The 19,757-nt window shown below is 47.6% G+C and overlaps 1 protein-coding gene across 1 annotated transcript in view; it reads left to right on the forward strand.

Annotated features, from left to right (window-relative positions):
- The window catches only part of LOC138567884 (otoancorin-like), a 701,441-nt gene that overhangs the window by 165,159 nt on the left and 516,525 nt on the right, over window positions 1-19,757 (forward strand). Inside the window, exon 12 of the mRNA XM_069646381.1 lies at window positions 9,787-9,860. Coding sequence (XP_069502482.1) covers window positions 9,787-9,860 — 74 coding nt within the window. The remainder of the gene's footprint in view (window positions 1-9,786; window positions 9,861-19,757) is intronic.

The raw sequence follows: 19,757 nt of genomic DNA on the forward strand, positions 1-19,757 counted from the left end.
ATGTGCACTAGAAACTAGCCTTTGGCTAGTAAAGATTGATTCTGGGCTTGTAAGAAATGGTGTGCTGTGTGTATGTGGAGAAATGAGCTGGTAAATAGCCTTTCATGCCTGACTAGTAGCTTGCAACTTGAAATGTCTTACCCTGGCCCGGATACAAATGTATTTATAATTATGTCATTGTTACAAAATTTAAAATGAACTAAGGAAGTATAATTGCTACACACATCGAAGCCACATTTCCAGATGACGCTCCCATCGCAAATCTTAGGAGTACATCAAGATCCTACTTCTGCAAAACATCCTCTGTTTAGCTGATGAATAGGCACTTAAGTCAGAATGGTCGTCAAAGCTCGAGCTCATCCTAGTCCAGGACAACATGAGATGAGGCAAACTTAAACGCATCCACTGAAATACTGGGTGTGGATAAATTAAAGCCCCCCAACTTTATAAAGACAGAGGCAATCCTATGTTCATATAATAAAGTGGTAGGCAAGTATTAAATGCCATGGAAACCTCTGGATTCAATATATACAGCTGCGTATACTTAACAAGTCCAATCTTGCACCAAGCAAAAACATCTATCAAAAGCGCGACGCGCACACAGCGTGTTGCTTGCCCTCCGCCTTTCAAAAACGCGAGGCGAGCCAAGCGGATTGCTTGCCCTCCGCCGGGACATAATGTGACTGTTTGTGCTGTCGAACCACGTCTCTCCCCTGTACCTCCACACTCTCCTCACCTGAACTTCCTGAGTTGTCTGTGTCTTGTAGGTTCCGCCGACTTAGGTAGTCTCTTTCCTTTTTTAGGGGCACTTGCCTGTCACGGAAGGAAGCCACAGTTACTGCTGAATGGACAGCAGTTCCGGGACTCCTTTTCCGGAAACAAGGCGAAAAAAGGGAAAAACCCACACAGGGGAAAAAAAACCTTGACGATGCAGAGTGATCGTTGCAGTCTGGAAGATCCACGCAGGCAAGGCTGGAGAAGACACAGTCCAAAATGCAGGTACGGTGGAGTCCAACGAAGATGAGACCGGTAGCTGAAGGGTCGAGAAGTACTCCGTAGGAAGGCGAGACAGTCCTATGAAGTAGGAGCAGGCAACTGTGAAAAGGCAGCTAGTAGGTACTGAGTGGACCGAGGAACACGGCCCAGAGAAAGGAAGCAAACAGTTCCCAGAAAAGGAGAAAGGCAGTGGGAAGAGAAGCAGGAGAACTTTACTGCCGCAGAGGGAGAGAGCGACTAGCGAGGAGAAGAGAGAAAAAACGCACGCCGCAGAGGCAGCTACAGCGAGGGAAGCGGCGGGAGAAAGGGTACCGCGAAGGAAGCGGCAGAGGAGGGAGAAAAGACAGGAAAATAGTATCGCTAGGAGAGCGACACTAGAAGGCACCAAGATCCGCTTCGTAAGCCAAGGCAAGCGGAGGGATCAAGCGGGGCCAAGCAGAGCGAAGGAACCAGGAGCGCTGGTGTGAAATCAGCGAGAGGTTGAAACGCAGCAACTTCCGGGTAGAGGGAGAAGATAACAACCGGCAGCCCTGCGTCCGGCCAATGGGCCCGGACCAGAAACAAAGGAAGGACTAAAAACCCTTTCGTCCGGGTTGCAGTCTCCAACGTGGAAGAAGCCGCCAATTGCGACGGTGGTGGCGGATGACAGTATGCCCTCCTCTCCACCTAACCGCCCGGGTTTCCCTGGGTGACGGCGGTGAAACAGGGCTAACAATCTCGGAGCATGAACCTGTGAAGCCGGTTCCCATGAGTCCTCCGACTCAGGGTATCCCTTCCAGGACAAAAGGTATTCTAGACGTCCGCGATAAAACCTGGAATCGCGGGTACGAGATACCTCATACTCCTCTGACTCCGGGGACTGAGTTGGAGCAGACTTTGGGATGGGCTGAAGGTGCAGATCAGGATAGTAAGGTTTGAGAAGAGAAGAATGAAAAACAGGGTGAATACGGCGAAGAGAGAAAGGGAGCCGGAGGCGATACGCAACCGGATTAACCTTGGAAAGAATGAGGAAAGGTCCTAGAAATCGAGGGGATAGTTTAGAAGGCTGTGTCCATCTGGGCAGAAACCGGGTGGATAGCCACACCTGATCACCAGGCTCCCAAGCCGGACAATCCTTGCGGTGTCAATCTGCGCTGGATTTGGACCGTTTTCTGCTAGCCTCCAAACTCCGGATAGCAGAAGTTTGAGCTTCCTTGATGTTTCCTAAGACTTCCTCCGCACCCGGGGAATTGGTGTACCCGGGAACCTCTGGAAACACTGAATGGGGATGGATAAGTACAGAAAAAAGTACAGAAAAAAGGAGAGAGTCCGGTGGCAGAGTGCCTGGTGTTGTTATACGAGAACTCAGACGTTGGAAGCAAAGAGACCCAGTTGTCTTGGTGTTGGGTGATGTAGCACCGTAAGTATTGTTCTAGTGTAGCGTTGAGTCGTTCCGTCTGACCATTGGATTCTGGGTGAAAACCCAAAGACAGAGCCCTCTCAATGCCCAACCGGTTGCACAAGGCCGTCCAAAACTTTGAGATATACTGGCTTCCCCGATCAGAAATTATCTTATCGGGTAGACCATGCAGCTTAAAGATGTCTCGAGAAAAAACTTCTGCCATTTTGGCCGCAGTGGGTAGACCTGGAAGAGGGGAGAAACGAGCCAGTTTGGAGAAAGCATCCACCGTAACCATGATACAAGTGTAGGACTCAGAGACTGGCAGATCGACTATGAAATCGGTGGAGATTAGCCCCCAAGGATGAGCAGGCAGTTCGACTTGAGTCAACAGACCTATAGGTTTACCCAGGCGATATTTGGCTCTGGCACAAATTGGGCAGGCTTTAACATATTAATAGGTCTCCTTCTTCGCGTTGGGCCACAGAAAAGTTCTGGAAAGGAGCTCAAGAGTGTTATCGGCTCTTCTATGACCGGCCGAGCAAGAGACATGGCTCCACTTCAAGATCTTAGTGCGTAGAGGGCCCTTAGGGATGTACAGTTTTCTCTTGTAGAAAAGCCAGTCCCCTTTTTGTTGAAAGGGGGAAGTGGAGCGTAAGGACAATCGGGGTCCTTCCTGAACTAGGGCCGTCTTAACATCTTGAAGGAAAGATCCGATGCAAGCCAGAATCTGATTACGATTAAACATGGACTCCTTCCTGATCGCTGTGTGCTCTTTAATGGAGTCTTTGCGGGACAAAGCATCTGCCAGACTATTCTGGGATCCAGGGATATATGTGACCTGGAATTCGAACTGTGCAAAAAGATGAGCCCACTTGGCCTGTCTGGAATTTGAACACTCCATCTCTTGAAGAACCTTGAGATTCTTGTGATCAGTTCTGATCAGGAATTGATGTCTGGCCCCCATTAGCAGATGACGCCACTATTCACAGGCAAGTTTCATGGCCAGCAGTTCCTTTTCCAGCACAGAGTAATTGAGTTGGCTGGGAGAAAGAGTTTTTGACAGATAGGCCACCAGATGTTCCACACCCTGCATGGCCTGAAGAAGAACGGCTCCTACCGCGACTGCTGAAGCGTCCGTTTCCAGAATAAATGGTTGTGTCTGATCTGGATGTTGCAGAATTGGAGCAGAGCAGAAAAGACTTTTAAGATGACTGAAACTCTTTCCGGCCTCGTCTGACCAGGAAAACGGGAATGCCTCTTTCTTGAGCAGTCGCGTAATGGGATACACCACTTCAGAAAAGTTAGAGATGAACCTTCGGTAGTAGTTAGCTAGGCCCAGGAATCTTTGTACCTCTCGTATGGAGGTAGGTGCCGGCCAGTTGAGAATAGCTTCAACCTTGGTCTGATCCATGGCAACCCCTTCTTCGGAAAGAATGAAGCCTAGATAGTGCACCGAAGAAACCGCAAACCTGCATTTTTCAGCTTTGACAAGTAACTGATTCTCCTGGAGACGAGACAATACCTGAGTAACGTGTTTCACGTGTTCCTTTATGGTAGAGGAGAATACAAGGATGTCGTCAAGGTAGATTATGACGGAGACTGAAAGCAGATCTGAGAACATCCTATCCATGAATCTCTGAAAAGCCGCTGGAGCATTCACCAAACCGAATGGCATAACTCTATACTCATAGAGACCGTAAGGGGTGTGAAAAGCTGTTTTCCATTCATCCCCTTCGGCAATGCGTAGCAAGTGATATGCGTTCCTGAGATCCAACTTGGTGAATACCCGAGCTCCTTGCACCACCTTGATGATGTCGGTTATGAGCGCCATAGGATATCGATCTCTGACGGTCACCTTATTAAGACCCCTGTAGTCTATGCAGGGTCTGAGGTCAGTGCTGTCCTTATTTTTGATGAAGAATAAGGAGGCTCCGGCGGGAGACTTCGAAGGTTGGATCAGCCCATTCTCCATATTAGTGTCAAGATAGTTCCTTAGTACCCTCTTTTCTGAATGGGTAAGGGAGAACATTCGCCCAAATGGAACCAGAGCATTGGGTTCGAGATCAATTGAGCAGTCTTCTGGCCGGTGAGGTGGTAGTCGGGCGTGAAGGCTCTCTTGGAATACTTGAGTAAATTCTGCACAAAAATTAGGGAGAGTGTGAATCCCCACATGATCGTTCGAGAGAATCCTGACAGACTGTGGATCTTTCCTAGCTTCTGACGGAAGACAGTTGGCAGCACAATATGGGGAACCGAAACTCAGTTGGTTCTCGGTCCAGTTGATGTGAGGATTGTGCCTGCGAAGCCACGGGATTCCTAAGATTATGGTAAAATGAGCGGCCCAGATGATGTCGAATTGAAGGACCTCTGTGTGTCTGTTGATGACTAAAGACAGTTGCTCGGTGGTATGAGTAATGAGCCCGGAGGACAAAGGGGTACCGTCAACTCCTTCCACTTTCTGACCCTCCTTCCGGGCTATCCGGGTCAGTTTCATTTTATCTGCCCATAGAGTATCCACAAAGTTTCCGTCTGCTCCGCAATCCAGTAAGGCCATGGTTTCTACAGATTTACCCTTGATGTTAAGGCTAACCGATGTTACCATCAGTCTGGAATCATCTTGGGAATCTGATGCTGACACAGATAGAGTAACATAGGGACGATGAAAAAATTCTGAATTCCCCCGGACACTGGTCTCTATTGGCGCCGAGGGTAATCGTTTCCCGCCTTCTTCTCTGGTAATTCCGAGCAGTCTTTTAGGACGTGTTGATCGGAACCGCAGTATGCACACACTCCTTTCTCTCTTCTTCGTCTTCTTTCTGCCGATGACAGGGGTGCTCTTGTGGCGCCGATCTGCATCGGTTCGTCGGCAGGGTTAGAAGAGGAGCGCCCAGAGGATGAGTGTGAAGGGGGGTCCACTGGAATTCCTGATCCTCTTTGTTTTCGGCATTCAGTCCTTCTCTCTTGGAGACGGTGCTAAATGTGGAGAGCAGCTGCCGGGAGATCTGAGAACGTGGGAGAGCGGGGAGATCTGGCCAACTCATCCTTGATCTCTTCTCTCAAACCCCTCCTGAAAACAGCATACTGCGCCTGTTCGGGCCACCCGGTACCTGCCGCCAGCATCTTGAAGGAGGAGATGTAAGACAGTACATCTAGAGAGCCTTGTCTTACGTCAAGCAAATCTTCGCAGGCAGTGAAAGATAATTCGGGACGTTCAAAGGTCTGCTTCAAAAGGCTCTGAAACCCAGAGAAATCTTGCAGGATGGCATTTCCACTTGTCACCAAGGGAGTGGCCCAGGTTAATGCGTTCCCTGTCATATTGGAGATAAGAAACCCCAACTTGGCCTGATCTGTTGAAAACATGTGGGGTCTGAAGGTAAAGTAGATGGCACAGGACAGGCCTCTAAGAACTCTTACTCTCTTGGGTGAACCATCAAACTTTCCAGACGAAAGAGCCATGGGGGGTAGTTCTGGATGGTGGGAAGCTTCCCTGGCTGCTACCATCTGTTTAAGGAGGGCGTTCTCAGTCTTGACACCCTGTAACTCCAGAGACATTGCTTGGAAAGCCTTCCATAGTTCCTGGACTTGTTCCTCAGCAGACATTCTGATAACCTTTGGCGTTTCAATCTGTGACTGTTCGTGCTGTCGAACCACGTCTCTCCCCTGTACCTCCACACTCTCCTCACCTGAACTTCCTGAGTTGTCTGTGCCTTGTAGGTTCGCCGACTCAGGTAGTCTCTTTCCTTTTTTAGAGGCACTTGCCTGTCACGGAAGCAAGCCACAGTTACCGCTGAATGGACAGCAGTTCCGGGACTCCTTTTCCGGAAACAAGCCGAAAAAAGGGAAAAACCCACACGGGGAAAAGAAAACCTTGAGGATGCAGAGTGATCGTTGCGGTCTGGAAGATCCACGCAGGCAAGGCTGGAGAAGACACATTCCAAAATGCAGGTACGGTGGAGTCCAACGAAGATGAGACCGGTAGCTGAAGGGTCGAGAAGTACTCCGTAGGAAGGCGAGACAGTCCTATGAAGTAGGAGCAGGCAGCTGTGAAAAGGCGGCTAGTAGGTACTGAGTGGACTGAGGAACACGGCCCAGAGAAAGGAAGCAAACAGTTCCCAGAAAAGGAGAAAGGCAGCAGGAAGAGAAGCAGGAGAACCTTACTGCCACGGAGGGAGAGAGCAGCCAAAAAACGCACGCCGCAGAGGCAGCTACAGCGAGGGAAGCGGAGGGAGAAAGGGTACCGCGAAGGAAGCGGCAGAGGAGGGAGAAAAGACAGGAAAATAGTATCGCTAGGAGAGTGACACTAGAAGGCACCAAGATCCGCTTTGTAAGCCGAGGCAAGCGGAGGGATCAAGCGGGGCCAAGCAGAGCAAAGGAACCAGGAGCGCTGGAGCGAAATCAGCGAGAGGTTGAAACGCAGCGACTTCCGGGTAGAGGGAGAAGATAACACCCTGCGTCCGGCCAATGGGCCCGGACCAGAAACAAAGGAAGGACTAAAAACCCTTTCGTCCGGGTTGCAGTCTCCAACGTGGAAGAAGCCGCCAATTGCGGCGGTGGTGGCGGATGACACATAACCAAATGCATGTTGTTGGTAGGGGCATACGCTTGTTACTCAGACGTAAGCAAATACTGATAACACATCTAAATCCTCACTATAAGGATGATTTACTTACCTTTTCGGGGCCCATGGGGGCAGATCCTCCATACGGCGCGTCTATCACTAACGAATACCAAGTTCTAATGGAAGTCTTACCTCTATAGTTATTGGTATGCCACTTCTTCGTTAGGAGCTATTGACAGGCTTTGAGATTGTATTGCCAGTTGGGTTGTGCTGAATATTAAAATGTCATGTTTTGTGTGTTTTTTAGATTGTGTCAAGGACTACTTATGAAGGTGGCCTGCGAAAACATTTTTATTTTCTGTTAGTCAATGACAGTCCAGTCCTGAAGAAAATGGGCATCAGCGCTTTTGTAGCCCTAGATGCCATTCAGTCGAAACTTAGATAAGGGAAGTTCTTTGGAAAAATAGGAAAGATCAACATATTTGTGAACAACCTTGAGTCAACAGTAGACTGCATTGTATGTATTCTGAGACAAGTGATCAGAGACCGAATGGTAAATTGCCTTTTTATGGTTAATTACTGTATGAAGTTTTAACATTTATCAGTATCTGCAATTACACAAAGATTGCAGGTAGGGTAGGTGATTTATTATGAACCTATATAGTACATTTAATTGAATTACACTTTGCACTTTATATTTTCATACATGCTTTGCCCTGCCCCTTGCTTTCCTTGCAGATCAAATGTGTATATACAAGCTGTATAATGTTTACACAGATATGGTGAAATTGTGATGTAGATATATATTATAATAAAAAATTTATTTTTGCATAACTTTGCTGTCCAAGATTGTCTTTGCCTTGTCCAAGCCCTTGTAGTTTAAGTATTTGTTTGAAACATTGTTGCAGTGAGACACCAGTTCATATTATGATTATTCCCCAGGTGTCTACGTTGTAGGAGAACTCCCACACACAGTCTAATAAAATGCAATTCACCTCTTAAAGACTTACAAGAGAAGAGACCCCGGGAAGGAGGGTAACAGAATAACATCTGCCTAAAGGATCCCTGAAGGAGGTGTTGAGAAATACTCATTGTTACTAAAGTGGATGCAGAAAACCCCAAGACCTGGAAGCAGCTGATAGTGAACACTGAAAAGCCCAGGGTCTGGCAGGCACCTAAAGTGAACGCTAACAAACCAGAGGTCTGGAGGAGACCTATGACTGGAAGCAACAGGGCTAAGCTGAAGCCTGGTAGAGGAAACCTGAGAGGCCTAACACGTACCAGAGGTCTTAAGTGGTATTGTCAAAGCAGGAAGAGGGAATAAGGGTCCAGACTGTGCTTACGTCCTGGAAGAAACACCAGAGAAGATATTTTCTGTTTTGCCGCATTAGACTAGGGTTGGACATTTGAGAGTAGGGTTTGTGAACTGTTTTGTTGGCCAATCCTTGCAATATTTTGTGCTATAGCTTAGGATACCCGGGAGGCAAGGAGCTTGTTAGGAATAGAATGCGGGTCTTTGTTTTGTAGACTAGGATGGACAAGGACTGTTAAGCATAGGTTAAGACCTTTATGACTTGGATATTTGGATACTCGTCCTTGGTCGTGACTGGCCCCTGAAAAAAATAATTTGCCCCCCCCCCTTCCCCGTGACACTTGCTAGGAAGATCTTTATTATTTGTAGTTTTCCCTTATTCCTATGGGCATATGGTCCAACCCTTTCCCTGATAAATTATCAAATAAAGCCTTCCTTTTGAACCATGTTTGTCCCGTGTTATGTGTGTCATTGCCCGGCAAGCCACAGGAAAATAGAACTCCGTCTGTTGGAGTACTCACGCTCTGCAGGAATCACAATAATAATAATGTATTTCTTATACAGCGCTACACACCCATAAGTCTCAGAGCACTGAAATAGCAGAAGACATTATTACCCCAGAGAGCAGTAGTCAATGTATGGACCTTGGAAGGATGAGGGGCTGAGTTGACCTTGCCAGGAATCGACCCTGCCACAGCAGGCTGCATACAGATATCATGGGCAACCGCTGAGGTCACTGTGCTATCTGACTGGTGCCCAATGTCTATCCTTGTGGGCGTGTGGAGTTACAGTGTTGTGCGGGAACTCCAAAATGAGTTTCCAACTGACTTGTCGCCTCATGTCGCCAGCGGGCAAATGGGCTGATGGATAGCAAAAGCACAAAAAGGAATGTTCTGTGATTATTCTCTGAGGCCCTGTGCAATGGAATACAAGTGTAAGATGCTAGGGAGGTCATTTTCCAAATCCGAGCAAATTGCAGAAAGGGGTCCTTATGCATGTGTACTTAAATGCAAAAAGGTCCTCTCCGTATAATTTCCATCATTTCCACTACAAAGTGTAAAACTATGTGAAATTGCCTTAATCTTTCTTTTTGCAGTTAGTGGTGCAAATTGCACAAATGCCACCTGCCAGTTAGGCATGCCAGGCAGCGTTTACAATGGATTCCTATGGAATCCGCCTGCTTTTGGTAGGGTTAAATGGATTACCACTAACATCAAAATCTTATGCTGGGGATAAAGCAGTAAGATTTGCACGGTGAAATGGGTGGGGGCAATGGTAACTCCAATTCCGTGACCACGCTCCACCAAACAAATCAATAAAAATCAGAACGAATGTAAATGGCCTGCAGAAAGAGCTTATGCATGCTTTCTATGTTATGCCAGGGGAAAGACATTCAAGGGAAGTCACTGTAAATATTACAATTGTCATAGTATAATTCATGGAGAAAAAATCTGTGTCCATTGTCAAATAAAATCACAGCAGTAGCGTCATTGGATCAAAGTATGTCCATAGACTTAATACAGATCTTTGATTTTTCAGATGAATTGTTTGGCTTGGAAGTTTTGGAAAGTGGCCAACGCGTCTGTTCCTCCATATCTGTTGGCGGTGCTGCCGTAAGTTACCATTCATATACAATGGTCTGTAAGAGGAGTCACAGTGCGCCTATACCAGAAAACTTTGTCTGCTAAGTCTGCTCCGTCGATGGCTGTTGCAAAGTACCTCCTTGGCCTACGGCGCTATATAAATCACAAATAAAAAAAAATATTAATAATACAGCTCTATATCTCTCGACATCAAAACATCAAAACATGCGACTATGGCTGTATGAAGAATTGGAAAGAATCTTTTTCAACCATACAATCTGAAAATAAAATGAGCCTGAGCTTGTTACTTGATTATGAAGGTATTTGAAAGCACACTTGATTCAATTGAATTTTGAGTTACCATTAGCCAGACATGTACACAAAAAGTTACAAATAATAGAAACAGAATGTCATAAATGTGTTTATTTTGATAATTTGTGGTTGATATGAGCAAGGTGCAAACTCCCTATTACAGAACCCAGGAGTGTTGCTAGATCTGGAAAAGATCTGGGGCTATGCTAATGTCGGGACTGCCAGGACTCGGGGCTAGCTATAGCCTTTTGGTTGTAGACTCTGAGCTTCTACCTGGGGCTAAAACCAAAAGGCCAGGGGATATAGCCTCCCCAGAACCTCATATCAACCCCTCTGACTTAAACGTTGTGGCAAAAGGGTACAAAGTGGCAATGTAACCCCGTGCAAGGTGTGCACTATGTGCTTAGCCCTGACAAATCCATCTCCTTGGTTCACATGGTTTATGGGTACGATTTTCAGGCTCTGGCAGACATGTTTGTTGTTGGCTATTGGGGCTATAAGCGGTGCCTGTAAATTCAAACAATGGGCATGGTAAGTGAAGATAGTAAAGTGATTTGATGTAAGGAGGGACACATAGCCTCTAGGATTTGTTTTGATTTTTACTCACTCTGACAAAGTCCCCTGCCTAAACTTGGGGACCAACAGTAGGGTGGTCCAAGGAGCTGGATGCCTCCCCAAACTAATGGATTGTGAGCAGTCACAGGGGCACTTATAACCCAAGCTCCCCAACTAGCCAATACTATCGGAGGCGTGGGGCGGTGTTACCCATTGCCCTTAAAGAGACTCTTTCCCATAAACTCATAATGCTTATACTATCACAGACCCGTTCGGGATTCTTAAGCCGAACCAAACATATAGCATATGAAATAGAGGCTGTTCCTTTAAGGGAACAAAGTTGCAACATTTCAAAAGAATGGACGAGCAAAGAAACGGTGTCCGGACATTTCATCGACAACAATTGGTCGACAGGACATTTGGTCGACGTAATGTCGTCGAAAACCAAATGGTCGGTTTTTTTTTTTAATTTATATATTTATTTTTAAGGTTGTAGTTTAGGGAAAAAAAGGCTTTTTTAGAAAAAAAAGAGGGTGGGGGGACCCCCCCCCCAAAAAAAAGGGTACAAATAAAATAAAATAAAAATTCGACCATTTGGTTTTCGACGAAATTGGTTCGACCATTTGTCCAGTCGACCAATTTTTTTCGATGAAATGTCTGGTAACCCAAAGAAACATGTTTTCTCTTGGTATCAATGCCGCAAGACACATTTCTTATAATCAATCACCCTTGCACAACCAGCGAATCCTAAATTGCGCTAGGACACTAGAGAACTAGCCTGTGACAAAGGCACTGTTAATATAACTCACAGCTTCACATGATTACCCGAGGATTTTCTGACTCTGGTTTCCCCTGCTGAGAGAGCAGAGGGACTCAGACTAATTCAAATAGTGGCAGTACGGTTCCAAGGGGGAGGGAGAGAACCTGTTACTTGATTATGAAGGTAGGGCCTTTCTAAAATAGAAGATGTCAGCAGGCCTTTATGTAACCATAGGCCAGCCTTTTTTTCAGCCACATGACCACGAACACATGACCGATTCACAAAGCGTCCCAGCCATCATTACACATAGGTTGCCCATATCCTTAAACCTCACCCTTGGGGCGGAGGGATCTTAAAAAAGCTGCTAGTTCAGTCTTACAGCGTGGGGAGTTCGGTAGGTGTTGGCAGAAGAGGTTTGACAGAGAGTTGCCAGCAAGGGGAATACTGAGAGATGACCAGGAAGCGAGGGTTGGAGGTTGGAGAAAGAGTTTATAGGAAGAGTTTGGGGTAGGTTGGAAGACTAGGGAGTGTTAACTGAGTCTGGAGGAGGTTAGTGGAAGAGGGGCTGCCATCTATGCTAGAGTATGAGTTGGGAAGGAGAGTCTAGAGGAGCATTGAATACCACCTAGAGAGAGAGAGTGAGAGTGAGAGAAGAGGCTGGGAAGAGGAACCATCAGGAGTAACGGAGTAACCTTAACATTGCTGGTGGTGGTGAGAAAAGAGCTAGAGGGGGAACTACCACACCTATACCTGGGGTGGTGGTAGGAGAGCAGGCCCCTTTTGAAGACCAAGAGCAGGTAGGTTTCAGGTAGGTTGCAGCAGAACCAGTGATTCTGTGGTAGAATCTAGAGGCAGCAGGAGGTAGTAAGTGATGGCTCAATCCCATCGGGAATTAGGGTGGTGGTCTTCTGATGAAGAGCCCCCTGGGGCAAACCATAGGAATCCAAGAAAGGGGATCAGTCCTGAAAAGACATGTCCAGTGCCTCATCTACCTGAGGGAGACTCTCAGACTTGTCCAGGCTCAAATCGGCCCGATCAGGAAGGTCTGGTTTTGTATTCAACCAACAATTCGGGAAACCTGCAAACTGAAGACAAAAGGAACGGTCAGCATTTGGGCATTCAAGCAGAGATTGACGCATTCAAGCAGAGTTTGACACATCCCATTACTGTTAGCTCTTTTGGCCATTCTCCAGCACTACAAGCCCCTCACAGCTCAAAATACACATAGGGGGGTCTTATTGTGTTCACTCTGTGCTTATAAAGTGATGTCAATGTTATTTTTAAGTGTTTTTCTGAAATATGACTTAATTACATCTACAAATGAGCCCCTGATGCAATTAAAATGGCTTAACCATCGGGCCTTCAATCACCGAATTTATATGGAACTATGGAACATTTGTATACTTGGATATGTTTCTTTCACTGAATTCCCAAAATCAAACTATTATGATGGTTTTATATGCATTAGGTAGGCATATTTGCCAAACACTGCCATAACATGCCCAGGCCCTAACACCATTTGTCAACTGTTGCCAGGTAACACCATTATAGCAGTGGCTGAAAAAGGGCTATTCCATGCCTATGCAAAAGCCATTCGGCAGTGCCAATGCTTTCTTTGCAAGAGTTAAGGTTGAAAGATTGAAGCAAGATCAATTGACCCCCTGGATGGATTTCCCAAGATCATACACATACTTTAGGGAACTATGTACTCATGTAAATATATCTTGCTTAAAGGTTGACAGCCAGCTAGTTTTGAGAGTATCTAACGTGTTTAAAAAAAACAGAAGACGATTCTTTTATGACTGACTTGGTGATTTGCTTTTTAGTATCTCATCTTGATTATTTATTTGTTATTAATTATGATTATAGGGTATCCCTACATATTATCCCCACCAAAAATATCGCCGTACATATGGTCGTTTGCCTCACCATAGGCAATATTTTTGGGGGGATAATTTGTGAGAGCGGGAGTTGCGGTGGTGTCCCCCACACATTTAAAAATAATGAGAGGGTTGCGGGGGTGTCCCCCGCAGGGTCCATGGCTCAATATTGCCACAAAAATATGGCGATATTTTTGTATCGCAATACTTTTGCGGGGATATTAACACATGGAACCAATTATAGCTCAAAGAGCTTTATCATAATATCATACAGCAATTTCATAAAAGAATTTCATAAAAGAAGTACACTGACATCTTAAAACAACATATAACTCGTACACACATATAGTGCTCAACTTCACAATCACCGAAGTATATGAACCTCCTAGTTCTGTTCTTTTAATTCATTTAGCAGTGGTACGACTTACATACATAGTCCTTGGTAGTGTCAAGTCTTCATCAAATGAAGTAAAATAAATCAAAGTACAACCACCAAATTGTGCACATTATCACAAAAAGAAATACATCCAACAATTTAGTTTATGGTTCGTCAGTGGCGGGAAGCGTTGGAAGAATTGGGAGGGGATTGCTGGTATCCCCACCTTTCCCCTCTTAAGGAGTTCCCTCCAGATATTAAAGAGGGCAATCTTTGGCCTGAGTTCAGGCAGTAGCGCCAAAAAGGATCTTGGGATCATTATTTCCAACAGTTTATCCCTATTTACTGTGTCAAATGCGGCTTTAAAGTCGATCATAACCACATACTAATCTTCATTGTTTGTGGCAATGGTATTCTTTTCCGTGACCTGTATCCAGACTCTCTAGAGTGCCGCTATTACTCAATAAAGATTTTGAGTTTTTAGAGGTGCTTTGAAAGATGGGAAAAATATGGTCTGCGTTTGGATCATTTAAAATGTTTTGTGTGATTTTGGTTTCCTATTGGGTACATTTCGGAACAAGTTGCTAGTTTTTAATGTCATCAAGGGGTGATATTGCAAGTAGAAAGATGAAAAAGATTTGTGGATGGCTGAGAAAAGATGCGGGTTACGGGTAGGCTAAGCAAGACGAATTGGGTAGCCGCAAAGTACAGTTTTCCGAACACTAATATGCCCACAATGAGGTTGGCAATCTGTGGGCACCACAGCAAAATGTGTAAACTCCAGAAAAGACATTGAAAGTGAGGAGCTATTATCGGCAAATGAGATGGCTATTTTTCTGGATTATGGTTTATGTATTTATTTATTTATTGGGTATTTCTGAAGCGCCTATACAGCAAATGGTGTTTCAAGGCGCAACAAGACAAAAAGGAGGGGGGGCAGGGATGAATATAATAAAAAATGGTTCTACTAGACCTTGTGTCATTTGGATCGTGCAAGTGAAGTAACAAGAAGGGCAGGGGAGTGGGGAGGTGGAGGGAAGTGCCAGTCAGAGCGGAATGCGCTAATGCTACGGAGGGAAAGGAAGTGCAGGTCGTAGTGGAGAGCGTGCAAGAGCTGGGGGTCGGGGGGAGGTAAAGAGGACCCCTGGGTTAGGCCTAGGCAGTGCTCAGGGGAGACCAGGTGGACAAGAGCCAGGGAAATGCAAAGAGTGCCGGGTAATGAAGGTCAACAAGCCAAGTGCTGGAGGGACACAATAAGGGCGCAGGCCCTGCCAGGCTCTTGCAGGGGGAGGGAGCCCAGTAGGGCAAGTGCTGGTTGGGAGGGTTTCGAGGGGACCGGGGTAGACTGGGGGAAGAGGGCCTGTATGAATCAGAAGGAACCGGGCAGCCAGTCAATGCGGCAGAGGGGGACATTAGTAGGGGAGGGGGAGAGGGAAGGAAGAAGAGAAAAGGAGGGTCTTGAGAAGCTTCTGGAACTTAAGGAGATCTGACTCAAGTCTGAGAGGGGAAGGGAGGCCAATCCAGAGGGAAGCACCTGCCGAAGAGAGAGATCTATCCCCACGCTCTGCTTGAAAAAGCGTCTGATCTGTAGAGAGCTGGAGGCAGAAGACCAAAGGGCTCTACCAGGGAGGTATTTAGGGAGAGAGAGTTGGATGTAGCGGGGTCCCAAGCCCCAGAAAGCCTTGTGGATGATGCAAAGGGTCTTGAACTTGATACTTGCAGCAAGTGAGATCCAGCAGAGAGATGCAGTCCCTGGGCTTGAGGCCAAGGATAAGTCTTGCAGTCCTATTCTGGATTAGTTAAAGGAGGCAAAGGAAGGATTTAAGCAGATTGAGGAGGAGGCTGTTGCAGATGTCCAGCCTAGAGAGGACCAGAGCTCTGGAGACATTGAGTTTCTGGGGAAAGGTGAGGAAAGGGAGAATGCCCCTGAGGAGGTGTAGCTGAAAGTGGGCCTTCTTGGCAAAGTCAGTGATGTGAGGAGAGAAGGAGAGAGAGGAGTCGAAGATGATTCCAAGGTTCCAAGGTTTTTTGCCTCACAAGAGGGTGAGGGGAGGGGGCCCATGGAGGGTGGCCAGAGATTAGGAGGGAAGGAGGGAAATGGGGTCCCAATGAGAAGCATCTCAGTCTTACTGGCATTAAGGCAGAGATATTGAGCGGCACAACATGCCTGAATAGCAGTAAGACAGTCAAGAATGAGAGGTGGGTGCTGTTGCGCACAGAGCAGCATGCAAGCCTCTGGGTGAGCTCTGTCGGTGATCAAGGGAGTCCGGCGTGGTATCTGCATAAAAACAATCCGGTTTGCTACCAAAATATGAGGATACCGTCATGAACCTAGCAAGCACACCCTGATCGAAGATCAAGACCTTTGCTTCACCAGCACCGCAAAAACACGACGAAGCAAACACGGTACCCTGGACCAGGCACAGCGCATCTCTCTGTGTAGGCTGGACTGGCATCGAAGGGGAAGTCGCAGCTGGGCTTCGAAGGCCATAACAGATCCGAGACATGAGGGCAGGTTCCCCAACCCACCATCACTATTCTTCTACGGTCCTAAGGTGAGCCCCCAGTGCTCCGCATTTGGGTGGTGTGAGGCGGTTCCCCAAGCCGAAGACATGGAGAGGCTGGAATAGCACTGGTGGACTGCTAGAGGTGCGGCACTCATCTGAGGGTCCCAACCCCCCTCCACGCAGCACACATGGAGTGAAGAGTCACCCGTCTGCTTATAGCGTTCAGGGGCGCAGACTTGAAATGAAACTGCAGGACTCGCACAGCACACCTGACTTCGCGGGGCGCATACAGAGTCAAGCAGCGAGAAGCCTGAGGTAAAGTGTCGGCCAAGAAGGAGAGAACAGTGTGGTGCGCTTCCAGCTCACGATTTACACATTTCTGTTATAAAAGTAATTTTTTATGAAATGCATTGAGATTATGCTGTGCAAAATCCATTGATGTCCGTTGTATTTCTTGTTTTAGATATTTGAGATTGAAACAGAAATACTTTTCTAACTTCCTGAGTCAGTCTTATTATTTGGTGTAAGAGTTATTCTGCATGCCCCATCCATCGAACAATGCGCTACCTCATTTAATAGGTCCATTAGGGTTCAGTAGTGTACCCTACCCAAGCGACTGGTAAGTACCTTGTAGGAGATGTTTTAGCGACGATTGCTCAGAAGTGGCCCTATCACTCTTATCAAGCATTTTCATTCTAACCCCATCCCTCCACCCACCCCTCTCCCCTTTCTTAAACAAAGGAGTGAATTCCCCAGAACAATGTAACCAAGAACATATGCATCTTAGCATGGGGGGGCTGTTCGCGTCCTACAGTCCAGTCCGCAGCATGGCGGGGCAGAGAGTAGAAAGTATTAAGTGCACCTACGCTTGCAAGTACAATCTGCACAGGGGGGAAATGGCAACTAGCACCAGAGTCCAGGTGCAATGTTACATTCGATGAGTCCTGTGATGATGTGCTGCAACAGCCAGACTGGCCAAAACCCAGCAAAAGTAAAGGCGCGGTAGGGCCAGATCAGATCGCGGCTCCGTAGCACAGTGTATAGCAAGCATGGAATGCTCATTGTGTACAATTTGAACTTTTGTGGGGGGGGCATCAGTAGCCGGTGCCAGGGGCCAAGCACAGAGGTGCTGTGGTAAATGCTGTGTCAGAGCCTCAGCAGCGGCCAGTGTAGTTGGCGGAAGGCGTAATGAGATGAGAAGCATGCCTATCCAGGGAAGTGATGGTGCAGGAACTTCATTGCTTCCTCAGGAATTGTGAAGAAGTATAATTTATCTGAGTGTTCTATTCTCAGTTTGGTGGGGAACAACATGGCATATCAGACCCCAAGGTTGCACAGCCTCTTTTTGACAGCCATAAAAGACTTCCTCTCCTGCTGCACCACGATGGAGAAATCTGGATACAGGTGGATTCTGCTGGACCTCAGTAGGAACTCCCCCTTGGCCCTGGCAGCAGGCTGCAGAGCATCTCTGTCTCGATAATTTAAGACGCTGGCGATAATTGGGCATGGAGTAGCACCAGGTTTAGGCTTTGTTGCCAGCACACAGTGAGCGTGTCCTATGGCAAACTGAGGTAAAAGTTTGGGGTTCTCAAGCAGGGAGAGAAGGGTGCGCTCTACAAAGTCCTCCATAAAGCCGGTGATGTTATCTTCTGAGACACCAATTATTTGTATGTTCTTATGACGCGACCAGGACAAAAAAAATCCTCATTTTCCTTGCTGATAATTTGTACTTGCTTGGTTAAGTGTCGTCAGAACCGCCCTGAGCACATGAATGCTGTCCTCAGTCAACCCAACTCTGGATTCAATTTCCATGATACCAGTGTCGGTTTTCTCAATACAAGCCTTTATGGCACTAATCGTACCGCTCATGTTGTCGAGCTTGGTGTTGACAGTTGTGAAGTCCTCGCGCATGAAGTCCTTCATCTGCTGCATCTTCATGGGTTCACCACCGGCAGACTGGGAGGGACTCACAACAGTTTCCTTATCCTCCCCCGGTACCTTGGTGGTAGTTTTGGCAAACATTTTTATGGAGAGCTGTTTTTTGCCCACTCCTTTGGCCATGGTTGCCCTCCTTATAAGGGTAGTGGGTGAAAATGCTGAGAGTGTCAAAGCCAATGAGCAAAATGTCCAGGAGAATTGTAAGTTTGGCTGGGGCAATGTCTGGGGTATCCCCCGGCTTCCGGGTAGCTGGATAAGCAGTCCTCGGTGTAGGAACCAAGCAGGTCACCTTATATCCCTTCACCACACTGGGGACAGCCAGGGATTGTCCAGGAAGGTTCACAGCCAACAACGACTGCCGAGAGCCTCACTCCACTAGTGGGACGTACACACCCAGGAACAAAAGACCTCACTGTGAGATGTCTCGATGCAGAGGGCTGGAAAAATGTTGAGGAGGCACCCAGCACTACCGCCTGTTTACACCTGAGGGATAACAGGTTTATTGTCTAATGGAGAAGCCAGTGAGCTCCCCGGTAGGGATCATTGAAGGCAGGATACTAGCATGCAGGGGAGGTGCAATCACACACCACGTTTCTGTTGATAGTGGCAGAAGGATTCCTCTGTGGGCTCAGCCAACTTGATGCAGCAGGAGGAGTTGGGGCTGGCTACTGTAAGTGTTCAAAGGCTTGTGTCCCCCCACAACTGCTGGTGCCACCCAGATGCAGCAAGCCACCTGTGAGGGCCGTCAGTGCCAGAGTAGTCCATGCAGCTTAACCGTCCGAGTGGGGGGCACCAGGAGCCGCCATGTCTGAAACTCGCTGGGGGGAGAGCTCGTCCCAGGTATTGTCCCACTTCATCGCCCATTGCAGCTGTACGCAGTTAAAGTGAGTGCCCTGTGATGATCAGGGCCACACTTGCCAGTCTCGCAGGTTGAAAGGTGTTAGTGTGTCCACACAATGCAGTGAACACAGCGGCCAGGGGCACTCCGATCATGGTGCGTGGCCAGGCTTAAGATTGGCTACCCATCCAGTCCACACACAACCAGGGCGGTATCCGGAGGCAAGAGCAGGCCAACGTACCTCCGTCCCTCACACGGGGAATCACTGTGGTCCAGCGGGGAGTCCAGCCTTCAACTCAGTTCCAGCAGCTCCATTGTCGTGAGGCAGGGGAGAAATGGGTCCGGGGACCTCAGCCAGCAGGCCCTATGGGGCTGGATGGGCGCCTCTGAAATGTCTATGTTGGCTCGTGCTCAGCCAAGAAAGAGTCCCCTTCGCCATTTTCCCGGGTCAATCGCGCTCCCCACTGGCCCCGCAAGTCAGCTTCAGTGGGGGCCGCAGTGCGGGCAGAGTCACGGCTACATTAGGGGCAGGTTAGAGCACTCCCTGCACACTGACAAATGACGGCTGCCGGGCAAGAGTCCAAGGTGCTGCATCAGACCGGCCCTCATCCAGTCTGAGCCTCTATAAGAGCAGGAATGGTTGGAGCAGCAATGTTCGTGCACAAAGGATTCTCGACCAATGGGTAGGCACCCAGGGTGCTGTATCAGGTCAGTCCGCGTCCTGCCAGTTCCCCCACATGAGCGGGTCAGCCAGATGAGTC

This window comes from Ambystoma mexicanum, chromosome 2p (genome assembly GCF_040938575.1).
Source record: "Ambystoma mexicanum isolate Mex_15411 chromosome 2p, UKY_AmexF1_1, whole genome shotgun sequence".
In the NCBI taxonomy this organism is placed as follows: domain Eukaryota; kingdom Metazoa; phylum Chordata; class Amphibia; order Caudata; family Ambystomatidae; genus Ambystoma; species Ambystoma mexicanum.